The 21,241-nt window shown below is 34.0% G+C and overlaps 2 protein-coding genes across 2 annotated transcripts in view; one reads left to right on the forward strand and one right to left on the reverse strand.

Annotated features, from left to right (window-relative positions):
* The window catches only part of Cals (calsyntenin 1), a 159,448-nt gene that overhangs the window by 112,713 nt on the left and 25,494 nt on the right, over window positions 1-21,241 (reverse strand). The window lies entirely within an intron of this gene.
* LOC111504325 (glucose dehydrogenase [FAD, quinone]) overlaps window positions 1-21,241 on the forward strand; it is a 55,385-nt gene that overhangs the window by 26,015 nt on the left and 8,129 nt on the right. Inside the window, exons 2-3 of the mRNA XM_074173722.1 lie at window positions 11,231-11,446; window positions 18,636-18,870. Coding sequence (XP_074029823.1) covers window positions 11,231-11,446; window positions 18,636-18,870 — 451 coding nt within the window. The remainder of the gene's footprint in view (window positions 1-11,230; window positions 11,447-18,635; window positions 18,871-21,241) is intronic.

Here is a 21,241-nt window from a genome sequence, read left to right on the forward strand (position 1 = left end):
TGGTCTCTACAATTTATAACTCAGTGAGAATTTTCCGTGGCCCAGCATAAACAGTTTTGAGGTATTACAACTCCATTAGTGGAAAATGTAACCTCATCAGTCAACATAATCTTTTTCAGAAAAAGTATGTTATTTAAAACAGCCATAGGGAGATAGAACGTAGAAGTCTCGAAACGAGTGATTTTCCATGCGCTTACACTATGAGCAAACGTAAATCAATTGACAATATTCCTGATTCGTTTCTTGAAACTTCATTGGAAAACAATTAATGCATTTATGGATGTAGCCATTACTACGAGGTAGGAGATCTTCATGAAAAATGAGACTTAAAACTTCCTTTGCATGATACACATATCTTTGTATAGAGTTAATCTTTGTAGTTGATTGCTTTTTTTCCTTTCTTTGGAAAATTTCCATATTTTTTGTATCAAGATGGAGAAGTAAAGCCAGAACCCATCTTTCCCAAAAAACGTCCTATGTTTTTATATCACTTGTATTTACCTCTTCAAACTAAAAATTAGGGTCCGCTACGAAGTCCGGACTTTGTGTGTAACATGGAGTACCCATATTTTATTTTTTGTGAAAATATCATTACAAGAGATGTCATTTTGAAAGAATTGAAATCCTAGAAGCGTCGAACGTCAGTAATACTTCATCAATTCGTCTGAAAATCTACAAAATTGATCTCTTTTCGATTTAATGATTACAAGCTAGTGTCCAAACCAGAACAAATGTTTCGTCAATATAAAAGTGTTTACATATTCTCTCATCTACGGTTCGACACTCATTCAGAAAATGAATCAAAGAGAAATATAAATAGTACTGATTGAATATACTTGGAAACGCCTACAGTAAAAAACGTATTCCAAACACACTTTATTGTGAGATTTTCACTAAATTGTTTTACAAAAACGCAACACGTGTTTCGCCATACAATGGCTTCATCTGGCGTGTCTTTCAACTCGAAAGACACGCCAGATGAAGCCATTGTATGGCGAAACACGTGTTGCGTTTTTGTAAAACAATTTAGTGGAAACGCCTACAGTAAAAAACGTATTCCAAAAACACTTTATTGTGAGTTGAAAGACACGCCAGATGAAGCCATTGTATGGCGAAACACGTGTTGCGTTTTTGTAAAACAATTTAGTGAAAATCTCACAATAAAGTGTTTTTGGAATACGTTAGTTATGGATTTTCATCAAGTATCGGCCGATTCCATCATATATATGCCTACAGTAAAACTCTTATGAAGGAACTATACAGTATGTCCCAGATAAAACTTGTCTCCCTCCTACTATGCGAACTCGTAGAAAAAATGAAAATCGCTCAGACCCGTCGATTTTTATTTCAAGGGGGAATATTTTCACCAAATACATCATCATTGTGTTGTAAACCCCTTCATCCCCAACAAATGGACATGTGAACAGGCACAACTGTAGATACTGGAGTGACGTAAATCCTCATTGGTACGGGGAAACTCATTCACAAACTCCCTAGAAATTGAATGTTTGGGCTGGTATTCTGGGAGACCATATTGTAGATCAATATTTTATTGATGGTAACCTCAACGGGCAAACCTATCTTGAACTTCTTGATACAACTGTGAACCCCAGAATCACCCACTAAGTTACTTGAAGACGATGATTGTATTTGAAGGTCAGCTCAACTTTCAACAAGATGTAGCTCCTCCACATTTTGTTGTACCTGTACGTCAATTTTTAGATGACAATTTCACAGGAAGGTGGATTGAAAGGCAAGGACCAATAGAATGGCCGGCAAAATCTCCTGATTCATCACAATTAGACTTCTTTCTCTGAGGTCATTTGAAATCCAAAGTTTATATTACACAGCCAAATTCTCTTGATGATCTACACAGGAGAATTGTTCCGGAGTATCGTGCAAAAACTCCTGAAATGTTAAAGACATTTCGAAAATCGCTTATACTTCTGTATGAAACTGAATGGTTCACATTTTGAACGTTTCATTTGATCACATTACATTTTAGGCGATGAAAAATTAAAATAGAAACTTAATTTTCATTAAAACTTCAAGAACGCTTGATCCATCCTCAATTTCAGTACACCGATGTCTTTGGGATTGAATTCCCTTCAAAGTGATTTATTAGAAATAAAGTAGTCTTATTGAGAAATCCGAAGTAGGGGGTGCTGAGGATGAGGGGGTTGACAACACAATGATGATTTTTTCCCATGAAATAGAAAGCGACGGGTCTGAGTGATTTTCAATTTTTGTTCACGAGATTAGGGGGTGACAAGTTTTAGCTGGGACACACTGTATCTAAAAAATTACCTAAAATTTGTCCTTTCAGAGGACAGTGAGCAAAATAGGGCACCTTGACTGCAAGCAATGCATTAAATAGACAGGACATCTTTATTTAGAGAAGTTGTTGCACAGAAATAATAACGCTTGCGATTAGGTCTGTCACGCCTGAATAATATTTAAAGACAGTTTTATTTGAGATTAGGATGTTGTCAAGACGTTCGCGGTGAACATTTTGAACATCTACTTCGTTAACATCCATAGTTCTTTTTTGTATTCTACGTTTCATTACGATTTGCATGGCATTTTAGTTTTTGAGTGTATTTATAGAATTTTGGTAACCATATGATTTTGATTTATTTTATCTTAGTTGAAGCAATAAATTTGAAAGCGATAACATTTTTTAATAGAGAATGAAGATACCTTTCAAACGATATATCACAAACCTATACATCCCATTTGAAAAAAATTGGGGTTGCACCTGTCATTCGAAGAATGAGGTTGAAGGTAGGGGTGGCAAGTTTACGTTGAAGAATGTCAAATTATAATTTACATTTGACGTGTTTCGGTTTTTTTTAAATATGTAGGTACAGTAACCGAAATAATGAATTTATTTCATTTGGCTTTTACACACTGTATGTATTGAATTAAAGATCATTTTCAGTACTTTCTATGATGACCAACAGGCGTTCTTACCCTCGATAGAAACAAGGATACGCACGAGACATACAGATACAAAAATAATTTGAAACTCATCTAAGAAAAAATCCTGTCAAAATAATTTCATATTGAAAAAAATCGAATTCGATCATAATAATAATCTGTGAAAATCACAACATGAGACCGCCCGTCGAAAGGAGTCATATAGGGTTATGAATAAAAAAAATCCTGTCAAAATAATTTCACGTTGAAAAAATCGAATTCAATCATAACAACAAACTGTGAAAATCACAACACAAGACCGCTCGTCGAAAGGGGTCAAATGGGGTTATGAATACAAAAATGAATCGAAACTCATAAAAGGAAAATCCTGTTAAAATAATTTCACGTAAAAAATATTGAGTTCAATCATAATATGATATGGTTTCCTACAATCTCTGCACAAACATTAACCTTTTGAGGGTATTGCGTGTGTTTTTCTCTCATCAAGTGAGGATTTTCCTTTGACCAGTAGAGGCAATTTTGCCGACCATTAAGAGACAAAGTACAATAATCAGAAATTCTTCTAATTTGATAATATTTTTATCCAACATGTCCATTATGTAAATATAAAAATCATCTTCCATGAGCTCCTGAGTAGGTACCACTTTAACGGATGCATTTTACTTTTTTTAAATATGTTTACTATCGATGTATGCCTAACATTGAATGTAGGGGATGCATGTCTACGCGATATGTGGGTTTTGCTCAAACTCAAGCATCACACCTAATTTGGGTTCATCACTCATTGCATTGGCAGCTGCTTATTTTATCTGCCCCATATGACCAAGCTCATGAAACTGGCCTTTCAATTTTGCTTATTGTTCCTTGAGATATGGGGGGAAAACTAGGAGATTTCTCATGAAATAGGCTAGCTACTTCCTGGTTGTGTTCGGGTTTTATCTCCATAACCAATCATTTGTGAAACTGTTATTTTATGCATTTCCGTTAATCTAACCATTTGTCAGGCTAGAAATTAATGAACTTTAATCTCAAATTGAAATACTGACAACTAATGTTGTATCATAGTAAACAAGTTAACAAGCGTTTTTAACTGACGTTACTCGGAAATTATTTACAAAGAATACCATCTAAAGAGAACATAGCTATGCTCCCTTTCTTATTATAAATACCTCAACATGAAATAAGTTTCGAGTATTTTGGTAACCACGTGATTTCAATGTATTATATTCAAAGGTTGTGAGTTATTGTGCTAAGAGTGTCACTACTTATGTTATTTTCAAAACAATGGATCAAAACAACTTCGTGTTTTTGATTTTACACTGTTTGATGGGAAAAATATCGTTAAAGCGAAGCAATGGCTTGAAAAGTGTCACACCATCAGAAACAATAATCAAACGTTGTTTTGTTGTCTTCAAACGTGGTCGTAGAGACATCGATGACGCGGAACTTAGCGACGTCCAAATGAGGCAGAAACACCAGAAAACAAAAAAATCACAAAATCGGTTTGAATGATCTTTATATTGGATGAACATTTCAGTATGAGAAAGCTCTGTTCAAAGTGGGTGCCGACAAGAACGTCTTGATAATTCTGAGCAGGGTTTGGCCATATTTGAATATAACCAACTGGAATTTTGCGTCGATATGTGACAATGGATGAAACATGGATCCATCAGTTCCCTCCGGAATCAAAACGATCATCATTTAAGTGGAGAGCAAATGGTGAACCTCGCCCGAAAGCATAAACGGCCGCATAAGGAAAAGATCAAAATTTTGTATGATCAAGACAACGCACCGTGTCACAAGTCAATCAAAACAAGAGCAAAACTACATGAATTGAACTTCGAATTGCTCCCACATCCACCATATTCGCCAGATTTGGCTCCCAGCGATTACTGACTGTTAGCAGACCTCAAAAAAATGCTCACCGATAAGAAATTCAACTCTAATGAAGAGGTTATTGCTAAGACCTATTTTGAGGCAAAAGATAAATCGTTCTACAGAAGTGGTATTGCGCTGGAATGATTGGGTGGTTCTTGATGGGGACAACGTTTATGAATAAAGCCATTTTTAACAAAAAAAACGCGTTTTGTTTCTTAGGCCTGGGACGTTTCAGCACATTTATTAGATACACTTTCTCCAAAACTACTTACAGTGATATGTAAAATGATATGTGAGGACTGTGACAAAAACATATTGGTTAGACTAAAAGAGCGCCTTGGAGAACGGCCAAAGTATAAATGAACACTGTCTAAGTGTAGCATGATATTAAATCTATTCAAATTATATCAGGAACTCACGAGTAAAGTTTCCGTCAATTTCTACCCGAAATCATGTAAATGTGTACCCTGTTAGATACAAATAGGTCAGGTTTAGAGTTGAAAATTAGTCTCTTTCATCTCCTGAAGACACTAACTGGGTTGGTGAAACGTACGTCGAGAAGAGTGTTGCAGTTCTGGTGTTTGGGATCAGTGCTTGTTTTGGATTTATTTTACGCTAGAAGCTCCAGTTCTACCTGTGGGTTGCCTCTATCTTTTTAGATAGAGATACGTTGTGACTGTTAATAAGAATATTTCGGATTCTAATTTCTATTAACTATGATGCTAGAGCATTTTTGAGTATTCATAAAATCTCTATTGGTGATCTTTGACCTCAAGATATAAATGATGACGACATTCGCCGTGTTCACTGTGTTCTTTATTCAATTTCACACAATTCTTTTGGGAATTTGAATCATTCAACATTTTCAGTTTCACTATTTATTGATAAATTTTACAAAGTGAAGCTTCCTTTGAGGCGATTTGTAATGCTTCATTATATTTTGTAGTGGCTAAAAATCATTTTCGACCAAATAATGGCATGATGCTCCCTAGGTGGCTTGGGAAGTTATTAACAGTGTATACCCAGAACACGAATTAATGAACATAGCAGTCGATGCCGTTGACACCGAAAAAAATGTCTATTACTGTTTTGCGTAGTTTGGTTCAGTTCAATGAGAAAATTATTGCGACAAGTAGATGTCGAGATCAGAAACTACACGTAAACAACTCCCTGATAATGAAGCAGGTAAGATGATTTCGTCACCTACTGATATTATTTCATTACTCTTAACCTTGAGAGCAACCTCCATGCAGAAAAATCATAAATCATATATCGACCTTGAAATGCTACTAAACCATAATTCCTTTGCCTGTTCGTCCAGGTAATCTCCCCACTTATTTGGTCAGATCATAAAACTAAATAAAATGAAAATTAAAATATCAACTGACGGAACACTCACCTCGTTCCTATAAAAAAAAGAGATTAAATAGTCTTCAACGAATCTTATCACCATTGTACTAATAACGCCAAATACATACATAAATACAGTCGAAATAATAAAAAAATCCGATAAACACCTGTCTCGGGCAACTCAGGTTCAGTTAACGAGTTTACTTCAACCAGCGATGTTTACGTTCCGGTGGGTACTTATACTGATATTTCTGTTCGGGCTCTGCGCTGCAGAAACTCCGTAGAGTATTACGAAAAGTTGATAAACAGCAGAGTCCAGGAGGCCTTGGAATATAAATTGCCTGTCGATGCTAAAATGTACGAACCAACCAGTACCGTACCAAAAGGTAAAACACACGATTATTTCTATTTTAAACGCACTTATTGATTATTCTCTTCATTTACACGGGGCCTTAACTTTTAAAAAGTACAAAGGATCGTAATTAAATTTCATCATGGAAAACAGCAAGTTTTTGTATATGGAAAGAAGGAACACCTGTATTATAATTAATTTCCTTCCAACGAGTTGTGCTGTAAGGAAATGATCAGAAATAGGTATTTGAAACCAAATCTTAGAAATGGCAGATCACTCAGACAATCTTTAGGATAATTCAAATATCTTAAACATTTTTTTTATTTGAAAAAGTCAATTTCTATAAAGAATAAAATAAAACTGTGTAAGTACTATGATCTGTAATGAATCAATTTTATTTGTGTAAACGAAATTGGTCCCAGCATTCAACACTTATGTTTCCTCTCGGGAACCCAACATAACACTATACAGGGTGTTCCAACAAAAACTTGACCTCTCCCCTGTAAGTCAGAAACGGACGTGTAATAAAATATTTCAAAGAACACGTCAATTTTCATTTTTAATGTGACTAATTCTGATATGAAAATCATACCCAAAACTTCACCATCCTGCGGTGAACAACTACCCCCCCTATTTTTTTTCAATGGCATGGGGGGTCGAGTGATACATCATTTGAAAAATATTTCGTCCCTCTATTACTTCTGTATATTTTTTCGAAATTGGTTCATTCGTTATTGGTAAATTAAATGTTGCACGTTTTATTTAAGAAAAAACAGAAATTCGCTGTCGCTCATTTTATTAAGAAAATCAACAAAAGTATAATCAGTGGCAACGCAATCAACGGATAAAGTGTTCGAAATCACCTCCATCTAGTTCCATACAATAATACAGTCTACTTTCAAAAGCGTTCGTCTATTATTGAAGATGTCCGGAGTAAGAAATCGGCATTCCCGAACAATCCCCTGTCGCAGGTCTTCTAGATTTGTAGAATTTATTCAATTGTAGCAAACGTTTTGAAATGGACGACACTGTTAGTTTTTTCTGCATTGGTAGTTTTTGTTGAATCTAGTTGTCGCAGAACAAAAAGTGGATAGTTGGCCACTGTCACTTCTTCACGAATTATTATTCGGTCATCCTTGTTCACTGTGTTCCAACATGGTTTATTCTACTGAAGAAAGAATAGACATTGTTGCAACCAATTATCGAAATAATGAATGTGCTAAAGCTGTTGCACGATTTATAATACGAATCATCCAGACCATAACGTGAGCCATCAATACGTAAAACAGAAGACCTACGACAGAAAATTGTTCGGGAATGCCGATTTCTGACTCCGGACATCTTCAATAATGTGAGGAACGCTTTCAAAAGTAGACTGTATTATTGTGTGGAACTAGATGGAGGTCATTTTGAAACCTCATTCCGTTGATTGTGTTGCCACTGATATTACTTTTGTTGATTTCCTCAATGAAATGAGCGACAGCGAATTTTCTGCTTTTTCTTAAGTTCGACATTTAATTTCTCAATAACGAATGAACCAATTTCGAAAAAATTTACAGAAGAAAGAGAGGGGACAAAAGACCTTTCAAATGATGTATCACTCGACCCCCATGTCATTGAAAAAAATAGGGGGGTAGTTGCTGACCGCAGGAGGGGGAAGTTTCGGGTATGATTTCCATATCAGAATTAATTCCCCTAGAAATAAAAATTGATGTGCTCTTTGAAATTTTCGATTACACGTCCGTTTCTGACTTACAGGGAGGTCAAGTTTTCGTTATAACGCCGTATACAGTGTGTAACAACGAAAACTTAACAGAGCCGTTTTTGAATATAAAAAGTGAGATTTTTTAAAAAAGCTCGGACACGTCGATTTCTAATTGAAGGGGGACACCTTTCAGACTAATCAGATTTTTTGTAGTACGCACCCCCTCGGAGGGGTGGGTCCGACGACCCTTATTTAGATAGGGAAAGTAGGTCGAGTGACACCTTGTTTTAAAGGTCTTTCCATACCTTTACAACTCTGTTAAAAGAAAATTTTTGTAACGATTACTTTTCGAGATAATTTGAAGTCAAAATTGCCATGTTAATAATACATTAGACAGACCACTCGGTAACTTGTATGTGCCTAAATAAAAAATTTTTCGAGCAGTTCTTCTTATCAGTTCTTTGTTAAATAAAATCCCTTTTTTAAAATCAATACCCACTCCTCTTCTTCCAGATTTCATTGGTACATCGTTCGATTATTTTGTTTAAACGGGTCGTGTATTGTTATTTGTTTTAAAAATGCCTTACACTACTACTGAAAGGGTTTCAGTTATTACTTTATTTTTTTGTCAACGACCAAAATGCTAATAGAACATCAATTTTAATTTAACGAGCAAAAACCTGGTAAACACCTAAGCAGAAATCACGTTCTGGATTTGGTCACAAAATTCAGGGAGACAGGTTCGGTTTTAAATAAGAAAAGAAATGTTCAGAGAAGGGTAGTGAATGACGATAATGCGATTGGAGTGATTGGTCAAGTCATTGCCAATCCAGGTTAAGTACCAGAGGTTTATCAGCAATGGCCGGAATAAGCCATATGAGCGCATGAAGAATCCTTAAAAACCACAAATTCCATCCTTACAAAATTAAACTTGTTCATGAACTCAATGAGGATGATTTTGACCGAAGACAGAAGTTTTGTGAGGGCATGAGTGAGAGATTAATGCAAAATCCCGAGCTGCTTCATAACATCTGTTTTTCGGACGAAAGCTCATTTTACTTAAATGGTTGCGTGAACCGTCACAATTGCCGTTATTGGTCGGATGAAAACCCAAGACAGTACGCAGAAATACATACCCAACACCCCCAAAAGTTGAATGTCTGGGCCGGAATATTCGGCAAACATATTATAGGTATATTTTTCATTGATGGAAATTTAACCGGTGATTCTTATTTACAACTTCTTGAAGAGGCAATACAACCTCGTATAGTTGAAATAATTGAACAGGGTCCAAAATGTCAAGATGAATTTATTCATTTTCAACAAGAAGACGGTGCACCATCCCATTATGCCCAGTGGGTTCGAAATTTTTTTGAATAATCATTTTGAAGGACAATGGATTAGCAGAAGAGGTCCAATTGAATGGCCAGCACGATCACCAGATTTAACACCACTGGACTACTTTTTGTGGGGATATTTAAAGTCTAAAGTTTATGCTACACAGCCAGCCAATTGGGATGAATTGAGTCGTATAATTATTGATGAATGCCGAGCTATAACTCCTGAGATGTTGAATAATGTAAGAGCAAATTCGAACAAAAATCTTTATTGTTGCATGGAGCAAAATGGCGAAAATTTTGAACATTTACTATAAATTTCCTATGTGAGTTACCCTTATTAGGTGTTACTTTTTTTGTGTGTGCTTTAAAAACAATTATTGGGATTTATTATCCCTAAAACAGTTTTTTTTAAATTTTCTGTGTCATCAGCATTCAAGGAAATCAGCAGGTTGTATTTGTTGTGTAGCTAAGTTTTTAATATGATTCACTTTTTTATCAGAAGCATAAAATATCCAAGTCAAAACGCAACCTTCATAAGGAGGTGCCACTCAATTTACCTAAAATGTAGGGTGGTAACCAACCCCATCCCCCAAAAAAATATCCTCGTAAAATGAAAAAATGTGAGGATTTGAATTAGCCCAATAGCGACAACTGGTGATTAACTGTGCCATTAGAAAAAAAAAGAACATTCATCACTGAAGCAAATGTTAAAAATAAAATGTTGATTTTCCACCGCTCGTTCACTAACCAACTCGCAAAATTGCAAGCGTCGATCGAAATCATCATCATTCAGTCCTTGCGTTAATTTAATCTGGTAAGGATGCATTTTGTGGGTTTTTAAAATAAGCCGAATGTTAGTTCGTGACACCCCTGAAACAAAGTATGGTCAAGCTCAACATGGCCCAGAATTGCCACTTGTATCACCTCATTTGTTACTGGTGGTTCGATTTGCCGTTTTTTACTTGCGCGAAATTTTGCAATTAAATCGAAAACATACTGTCGCGACACATTCTTCCCATGTTGTTCATTGAACATCAGTTCAGAGGCTCTCGCATCACAACGTCTATTTTCATAGTACAGTTTAATCAACTCAACCCTCGCTGCAATTTTAACCATTTCTCAATTGTAATAGTCCTCTTATCAGAGAACTGATAATTTACCAAAAAGTAGCGTAAGAAACAAATGAAAGGTTTCCAAATACATTCCAACTGAGCAGTGGCGTACAACAATTTGTTGCTATTAACAATATTGAAAAAGTTAATTATCGAAAAGAACTCTTTTGAATACGTCCAAATTTGAAAAAAATGCACGCCATTGTTTATAGAATTCCAAGATCTTTCAAACGATGTGCGACTTGCCGCCAGTTCCCTATTAAAATTCCAAGGTTTGTTCACCCCTCTGCTCCGGGTTGAAGTGTCGACGCTGTAAATGGGTAAAAAACTGTTCCCCTCCCATAAAAATCGACCTGTCTGAGCGTTTTTTTCGGATTTGCAAGATTAGTACCCAAAACCTCCATGTCAAGTTTTCGATAGCCCACCCTGTATATGAGCGTTCACCCGTTTGTATGAACACTTACTTGCAAGTATAAAAAAATTTTACTTATAATGTTTCAACGTCCAATGTAGGAAGTATTGATTAAATTATTAAGCATTGTATTTTTTGCAGATATTGGTACATTCGACTTTGTCGTAATCGGTGCCGGCTCGACGGGTTCCGTCGTGGCGAGCCGTCTGTCAGAAATAAAACAATGGAATGTGTTGCTCCTCGAAGCTGGAAAATACCCCGACAACTTCACTATGATTCCTCGATACTTTGGTGCGGCGATCTTCAGTGACTACAATTGGGGCTTCATGAGTACCCCACAGAAAACAGCGTGTCTAGGTAAAAGTCATTCCAGATCAAATGCAATGAAAAATAATTACGACAATCCTTCTTTATTTCTCTTCGTGGTTATGACTCTTCTTCTTCTTTTTTTTCTAATTTTTTCGGCCGTTACACGATGAAGATCCATAGTAATTTCATAAACTACACCTCACGATTTGATCTCCACCAACTTTATTTGAAAAATATATATCACATGTTTCGCTAACACAGTAGCTTTATCAAGTGATTTGAATTCTTCAAATTGCTTCTTACACTAATATTTATATACTACAGATAACCATAATTGAGACTACCTCCAAAAAATTACCTAAACCTCTACCTAAGGTACCTGTTCAATTATGATCACCTGAAGCATATTATTACCTCACATGTACATCAATAACAATTCTTTCTCGGTTTTAAGAAAACAAGTTCAATAATGGTGATCTATTCAAATCCAATTGGTCATTCATTAGAATGTTTGAATTTTCAAGTTTATTAATTTCCATTGCTTCCAAATGATTCAGTTTCAAACCTTTATTTTCTATGTGCAAAATTGCGAACTCTTCGTCAAAGATATGATTTTCTTCTAGAAGATGATTTGAATATGTTGAATTTGTTTCTTATTTACATAGCTCATATGATGTTCCTGGATTCGATTCCTTAATATTCTGCCAGTTTGACCAATATATACCTTAGAACACGTTCCACACTTTAATTTATGTGCTGATTTCTCAAATTTTGGATGTTTTGTCTTTATTATTTTTAACTAATTTTCCCAGTATTAGGTACTTGTTCCATATGCAATTTTAATATCTCGTTTCCCCAAAAATGAAGCCACTTTTTCCGTTGTTTCTCCAAAATACGTTAAAGCTCTATAATTTTGATTATCGAATCGCTTTTGCGTAGACTTTCTCGGAAAGTATTTTGTTTATTAATTCGGCTTTAAACCGATTGTTAACCGCAATTTGCTTGATGATATTAAGTTCTTTATTGAAATATCTATTGAAAGAGCAACATTGACTACTGTGAATCATGGTATTATAAGCTGCTACTTTGTGTTGAATGAATGGATAGAATCGTAATGTTTAGTAATATCCGTATAGTACGGTTAGTGACAAATTGAAAAAATCATGTTTTGTTTTTCACTAGTTCAGACTTCCATTGTCTACTATATAAAATGATTTGAAATCCTTGAAACAACTAAAAAATAGAAGAATTAAAAATGAATAGCTGAAAATAACAAATATATTAAGCAAAATAAACCTGAAATGAAATAATAGTGATTTAAAATACAAGTAAAAATAGAACAATTGAATAAATAAAAAAAATAAAGAAATGAAAAAAGAAAAGAAAAGTGGAGAGATTCCAAGTCACGTTAGTTCACGACGTTTCGATTGTTAGTATCTACAATCATCTTCGGGTGATGACTGATGAAGACGATTGTAGATACTAACAATCGAAACGTCGTGAACTAACGTGACTTGGAATCTCTCACCTTTTTAGTTTTATTTTCTTTTTTCATTTTTTTATTTATTCAATTGTTCTATTTTTACTTGTATTTTATTTCACTATTATTTCATTTCAGGTTTATTCTGCTAATTATATTTGTTATTTTCACCTATTCATTCTTAATTCTTCTCTTTTTTAGTTGTTTCAGGTATTTCAAATCATTTTATATAGTAGACAATGGAAGTCCGAACTAGTGAAATTCATCATGAAACATTGTCAATCACCTTCAAACATTATGTTTGTTGTTCATTCTACTTTAAGTCCAAAAAATTGATTGAGTTGTTTACTTCCACTTCAATAGTCAATTCAATGTTTTCATGAATTTTATTAATATTCCTATGAAAATTATCTAATTGTCTCTTAGTAGGTACCTATAAAAACATACCAAAACGTCATCCACATATCTATGCCAATAAAAGAAATTCTTAATTGATTTCCCATAATTGAACCTTTTGAGGAGAAATATGTGATTCTTCTTTATTCTAAATTGTTTCTGTTATGTTGTTCATCAAGTTATTTCTTGGATTTCCACTTCCTCTAGATTGTAGTGGATATGAGAGTAGACCATATTACTGAATGTTTTTGACAGTTGGACCGGTCCTTGTAAACGTGTGATCATTTGAAATTTCTTGAAAAAAGCAAAATCGAAATTATATTTCATTCAAATAAACTAAATTAATCACTAATAGTACATTATCCACCTACCATTTGTTTTTGTTTTCCTATTCCCGCCGGGTGGAAAACAATTTAAAAAGATATCTGAAGCTGCTACAAAATCGAATCACCTCGTTGATTCAAGAAATACTTCTATTAAATCCAATCTTCTTTCAAATTGAAGTGGCTCTCCGCCAAGATGGTGCACCTCTACCATATTAACTTTCAGGCAGACGTAGTTCCATAGACTGACCAGTTCTGTCAAGTGATGCGATATCTCCGGTTATACTTTTACCCAGTCAAAGTCCACCAAAAAGATGAAAAATAAACTAAAACTGTCACGTGCCAATTATTTATTAATTTTACATTTAAAAGTTTGTTACATTGTTATACATCTGAAGCATCGATACCTTGTTTGAATGTGATTGATAATGTTACGGCATATCCAATGCCCCGAATACAACGCCAAATATGTTCGTATGTTTATGAAATAACACAATTCGCTCCAAAAGCATTTAAGCTTTGTCAGTTTCAATTATCCCGTAACGTAACCGAAAGAGGTTACAATACAACCATACGTCATATCCAATGCCCCGAATATAACGCCACATATGTTCGTATGTTTTTGAAATAACACAGTTCGCTCCAAAAGCATTTGAGCTTTGTCAGTTTCAATTTTCCCGTAACGTAACCGAAAGAGGTTACAATACAACCCTGTTACGGCATATCCAATGCCCCGAATATAACCAAATATGTTCCTATGTTTATGAAATAACACAGTTCGCTCCAAAAGCATTTGAGCTTTGTCAGTTTCAATTATTCCGTAAGGTAACCGAAAGAGGCTACAATACAACCCTGCATTACACAGGCAAAGATATGCGATATCTAAATAATTGTCCCAACTCAATGCCGTGCGTAACATAACAATCTTTTGATGCGACCAACGGCTTAAAACCAACAAATGATCGGGCGGCTTGTAACGGTTACGCGTGCCAAATATGCAACAGTACTTCGTCTCTACCAGACGTAACGTAAAATGTTCGCCGTTACATACGAGTAATTAGTTACAAATGTAGGTTCAGACTTCCCTTGTCTAAAAAAGTGACAAATTTGTAATCTATGAGAAGAAAAAGAGAAATGAAATAATGAAAAATATTGAACATAGTAGAAATCCAAATGTTTCTAACAGACTTCATCATGAACTGGAAATGAAAGACTACGATTCGGAAGAGTAAGATCCCTGCACACTACTGCATCAATTAATTATAACCGCTTAACTGAACTCGACAAAAACCGAATCTAGTTCAATTGACTGAAATTATCGAAACTAATTTTAATTACACCTATTTTGTGGTAATGAATATTGTTACGGAACATTAATGTTGATGAACATTCAGAACTGCCTCCAGGAAATATAGAAGTGCGGGATTTAGCAAGGGCTTAAAAATTGAATATCGAGTGACCACGTGAAGAGATTGTTGCTTTTTGAAATTAGAAAGTAGAAATATTCTACACACAAAATAACTTAGCCAAATCACAATGGCCATAAGGTAGTTGGCAGCTGTCCAAAAACCACTTGTCGGTTATTTTTTCGGCAGCTGGTGTAATAATCTTTATGGTTTTTATATCTACCAATCGGGTTTACTCTCCAATGTAAATACCAGATGGCGGTTGCTAATTGATCCACTTCAAGTACTTATTAAATGAAATCTTGGATAGTAGAATAACAGACAGGTGTGGTCAGGGGATATACTGGTCAAAACAGTGTAAATTTTTCAAAATAGGCTTTAAGAAAAAAATCGGTAGCTTGAATCTAATGTAAGATTAGGAATCATTGATTTCTCTTTTCAATCTTACCTACTTCTTGTGCATTGTGTAATTAGCAACATATTCACGAAAATTGTTTCACTCGTTTGTTTACATGCTTGGTATAAAAAATCAATTAAAATTTGTATCTGAAATATCTAAAAAACATTTTTTATTTTTGATTCTGAGTGGGACAAATCGTAACATGGTCATTATTTTTAAATAAAATTCATATTATTACCAATATTAATAAGTTTCAATATTTTGTAGTTCAGGTCGTCTTGATAAAAAACACCCTGTACATCCCAAACCTCACAGGTTTGAGATATACAGGGCGTCAAAGATTGAGAATTTATTGATTTCGCGAAAATTGTTTCTGATGTATTCGTTAGAAATGTTTGATATGTTGTAATTCACACGATGTACTCAAAGTCTTTTTGCAAAACTTTCTCAAGTAAATATTTACGGAAATACAGGGTATTCTGATTAAGTTCTATTAGCAACAGAACATCTTATTTCCGAAATTTATTAGAAATGTTGGCTGACAAAAAATTAAACGAAAATGAAATTGTCAATACATGAAACTGAAAAAAAAAAACTTGATTTTTGATATCTTCTGTTGAAAGTAGATATACTGAATTAGCAACATTCTACGTATTGACATTCTTGACGTTGACCCTGACAGATATTCTACTTGTACTTTTAAAATGTAGACGTAACGACGAGAAATAACTGACATTTGTTTTCTAAATAGCTTACCCTGTATAATTCATATTTATTACTGTAACATAGTTTAGATTCAAATTCTGAAGTAATAAAAAGAGTACTTCTATCATTAAAGCCTGGATATCCTTGAACTCTCAGAAATTTGGTAAAGGCAGAAATTATATGATAATAATAATTTTATTTTATGTTGCTAATATAGTAAGAAACACGTCGATTTGATTGTGTTTGAACATATTAGCGGATAAATGTTCCGTCGTATATTTCAGTTATTTGATAGAAATAATAATTTAAACAAAACCCAATTAACAAAACCAAAAGTATTGAAAAAAATCAATTATGTATTTAATAAAACAATATTCAAATCCAGGGCAAGTACATTCCTGTACAAACTTTTCCGGTGAAGGAACTTTTTTAGAATGGTGGAGTCTATGATGAAATTGCAGGGCCCTATAAATCTCATTATTCAATCAAAAGTACGGAAATAAACGGCAGGACACTATCTAGATGAAGTTTATTTCTAGAAGTTAGAGTCAAAGTTTTCAGTTACTGAAATGAGAATGACACTTATTTATAAATAGGTATCTTTCTAGTACTAGGGCAACGAGCAAAATCTGTTTTTCCGTTAACCAGCTGTCGCCTCCCTAAGAACGAAAACCCTCAAAAGTTGAAACTTGTGCGAGCTAAGGATTAACGAGGTCTACCTTTTAACGTGCAGGGGTCGGACTATAGCCTATCGTCCAGCCTTGCGCCTTGAACCGTCGTTTCACCGGATGAGTGGAACAAACCCCGTTCGACCAACAAAGCATGATCAGAAAAAAACCGCGTAGATCTCAGTGTTACTATAAACAAATCAAGCCAAAATTTTTAAAAGAAACAAGTATCCACAAACATCAGCTATAAAATAAAAGTTAACGATAAACTATACAACAACTTAATTTCTCAAAATGTTTTTTGTCTTTCCTAAAAAATCGTACATTCTGGAGCTACTCAGCTACAAGCTTCGATATCGATGTTTCCTTTTATATCTGACTAAGAAATTATATACCGATTTTTGTGTTTGTTATTGTTTGAAATGGCAGTCTTAGCCTACCGTGAGAAGGTCTAACCCTTTTTTTCGCCCTCTTCGAAAGTAGAATTTGGAAAAACCCAGCTTTTTAGAGCTGGGTGACGCTATCGCTCGTCCGTCGCCATTTTCGTGCCCGCAGCTTAACACTCACAACTACAACAACCTCGCCTTCATTTTGCGATCGGACTTTATTAGTTCATTGAAAAGTTACATTTAGGGTTGCGTTTTTCAGATGACGCAATTTTATTTCTTTGATGTGTAGAGGTGATAGTATAAGCTAAAGTTCAAGTTTGTGGGGTCGCAACCCTTATCCCTCGGCTGGCATCTTGGAAAAAGGGGTGCAAAAGGTTTTCGCGCTGTATATCATAAAATAGCAACTCTACAGAAAATTTTATGAAACATTATTTGTAGCAAATTGAGTTGCCTACAACTTAGCTCCTATTATATTTCATGAAAAAAAAAACATTATAAACAAAAATTACAGAAAATGTTTGAACTTGTCTTTTGAGCGTTATATCTTTTTCTGGTAATTTTACAATGAAATGACATCAGAGTAATCTTATAGCGGGTTTTTTCAATGAATAATTTCCACTACAAATTTGTTCAATTTCATAAATTTTTCTGGGTTTTACAGCGCTCCGAAGTTGACCGGGTTCTTGAATATTCGTAATACGCTTAGTTTTCCATTATATATTTTGTTATTCATATAATGTTTCATTTTCTCAACACTCTTATGTTACTATTAATTTATTAACTTTTTTTCCCCAAGATGGCGACCGGTGGACAAGAGCTACGACCCCACAAACTTGAACTCAAACTCAAACACATCAACAAAATAAAATTGCGTCCTCTGAAAAACGCACGCTAAGTTCTGAAAAATTAAATATTTCAATGGACTACTTCAATACACCAAGCGCCAAACATGATGGCGAGCCCGCCTCATTTCATTGTAAGCCCCACTAAAACTCTTGCAAGACATACAAATGCTCTGTACAGAGGATTTCATTACTTGTCCTCCAATACTGTTGACGTGAAAAAAAGTCTTCGCCTGAAAAAAACCAGTCATCAAGACTGTATCATTATATAATGAACTACTAAATAAAATATGAAAAGAAATTACAAAGAAGTAATGTTCCATTTGCTACCCTGATTGAAACTAATTATAGATACGACACTGGCCGGCAAGGGGATTATCGTAATCCAATAGTAATATATTTGGGAGAGTCTATACCTGCGCGATTGCTGGCCATCACGTTTGGCGCTTGCTATTATTTTCATTTCACATCTCTGAAGACTTTTCAAACTACCTTTTTGTCAAAAAAGATATTTATGTCCATTTCGCGCTATGTTCCCATAGTCATGTCTGTTTATTCTTCAAACTACCTGGTGGAATAAAAGTAGGTACAGTACACTACATTTTAAAATAAATGGCCATTTTTGCAGGCGCCGTCGACCACAAATGCGCTGCCCCTAGAGGTAAAGGTATTGGCGGAACGTCACTCATCAACGAGCTTGTCTACAGCCGGGGCAACAGCAGAGACTACGACATATGGGCGGAAATTGTGAACGATCCCAGCTGGAGGTACTTAAACGTCCTCGAATACTTCAAGAAATCTGAAGATTTCCATAAAAACAACCCCAACGCGCCGGCGGACGAGGAATATCACGGCAAAGATGGGTAAAGATTTTGAGCATTAAATATCATATATTGGCAAATATATGTGATACACCTGTGTTTAATCTCGATGGGTATCAGCTGTTCTTCAATGAAGGGAAATATAATCTAAATGATCACAATTTTCTACTGTTAAGAAATTTTGAGATAGAAATGTGATGGAATTTAGTACTACAATCAATAATAAAAAAAAATCTGTTTTCCCGTAAATCAGCTGTCGCCCCCATACGAACGACAACTCTCAGAAGTTGAAAACTTGTGCGAGCTAAGGACTAAACGAGGTCTTACCTTTTAACGTGTGATTCCTAACACGGGTGTGTATTATTGTCAATGGAATTTACAAACCACGTCCAACAACTGGACCAAATTTCATTAATGATCATCTGAAAAATTGCCTAAAATGTTGACGTACATATACATAATAATGAGAGATATTAATATTTCGAATAATAATGTACAAGAATATTGAAATGTAATTGGAGAAAAAAGTTTTATTTATCAGACCAATCAACAAGAAGACTAGGGTTTTAAGATGTGGGAAAAAAATTTCATATATTGTTTCAATACTCTAAATGGATTTAACACATCCTTACTTACGTTATGACCCATTTTACGTCCCGGAAAGAATACAAAAAGTTTCATTAAAACAATTCAAATTAGTTCTCTTTGATAGAGAATTATAAGAAAAAATTGAACAGGAAAATTTATTAAACTGAAAAACATGTGAATATTGTACTGAAAATAAATTCAAAAAAGAAACCCTTGGAAAACTGCCTCGATAATAAAATTCACCAGAGAAAAAAATAAGTTGTTAGGAAAAATAAATTTACGGAACAAAATACAAATCAGTTTCAATCGTTTAATTGAAAAGCTAAAGTACTTTAAAAAAAACTGAAAGTGTTATGACGGTAATAATATTGACAACATATATATTCCAAAAAACACAAAAAAATAGTTCAATGATGATCATCGAATTGAAATTATTTGAATGTTCATATTTTCTCATTGTCAAAAGTTTTTATTAATTTTAATTGAATTCCTTATACCAGCATAATCCTGACTCAGAGTTTTGTACCGACTGAATAAATAAAACAATAAAATACCACTAAAAGTATTTATTTATGGCACTATTAATGAAATTTCTAAAAAAATATAACATAAAATAGGTACAGAATCCTGATGGCAGCAAAACAACTGATTTAAAACTGATAATTTCTGTAATAAACGCTTTAAAAATTGGTAAAGAAATGGCAAATAATTCCAAAAGCTAAATTTGTGTAACAAATACTAAACACAAACAAAATGAACATACAATAACAATATTTTTGTCGCAAATGAATGAAATAGAGGGCATGAAAACAATTTTGAGTTTGAAAAATAGTAAATCCCAGGAATTGACAATATAACATCAGAAAATTATAATGAAGTACTATATATAGGTGAAGAAAGGGCAAACATTTTAGTTTACACCGTTAAGTTACCTGTATAAAGTTCTCTATTATAATTTTCATATTTTTCAAATTGTGGAAGGTAAAAATACCCAAAAAAGTTCGAAAAAAACTGATTTTCCTCCACAAAAAATTACTTTTGTTGAATAACATCAGAAACTCTCAAATATATCCAAAAAAAATGAATCAACTTTCAACATATTTGATAAATAAAGCGTTTAATGTCGATATTGATGGATTATTTCCCAAATGCTTAAAAGTTGTCGTAATTAAACCTTTTCACAGAAACGAAAACAAACTAGACGTTACAAATTGAATTTTTGAAAATGTACAAAACACATTGTAATTGTAATTTTTTCAATATGATTTTTTTCATTCTTGTAATTTTTGTGGGGCAGTCGACTTTTGGATTTACTCGGTTAACCTTCCATAATCTGAAAAATAAACATAACTGAATCGATAGACAATCTTCTTAAGTGTAATGAAAAGTTATGGTGTATATACTTACTATAAAGTACTGAAGAGTCCAATTAGTCAGTAACTTGTCGTATTTATTAATTTTGCCTACAAATTGAATAATCAATGGAAAAATTTAATTTCTATACATTCTTCAACATATTCTCTGTTGATTCAAATTTTTTTGTTTTTCAGATTGTGGAAGAACAAATACCAATAAAAACAAAAAACAGTATTATTATACTTTTACAGTTCATACACATAGTTTATATCATAAATTTGTTTTGTGGCCTTCGATATTGAAAAATCTTATCATTATACCTACCACTACATAAAGGGTGGAATAAAAACGGAATCAATAACTATAGGCCAATCTCCTTAATGAAACACTTATCTAAATTATTTGAAAAACTAATTTAAACAGATTGACGTCTCATCTCAACAAATACAAAATCATTTCGGAAAAAACA

The sequence above is a fragment of the Leptinotarsa decemlineata genome, unplaced genomic scaffold (assembly GCF_025532065.1).
Source record: "Leptinotarsa decemlineata unplaced genomic scaffold, Ldec_3_MD MMD2_tig00000505_RagTag_RagTag, whole genome shotgun sequence".
Lineage (NCBI taxonomy): Eukaryota > Metazoa > Arthropoda > Insecta > Coleoptera > Chrysomelidae > Leptinotarsa > Leptinotarsa decemlineata.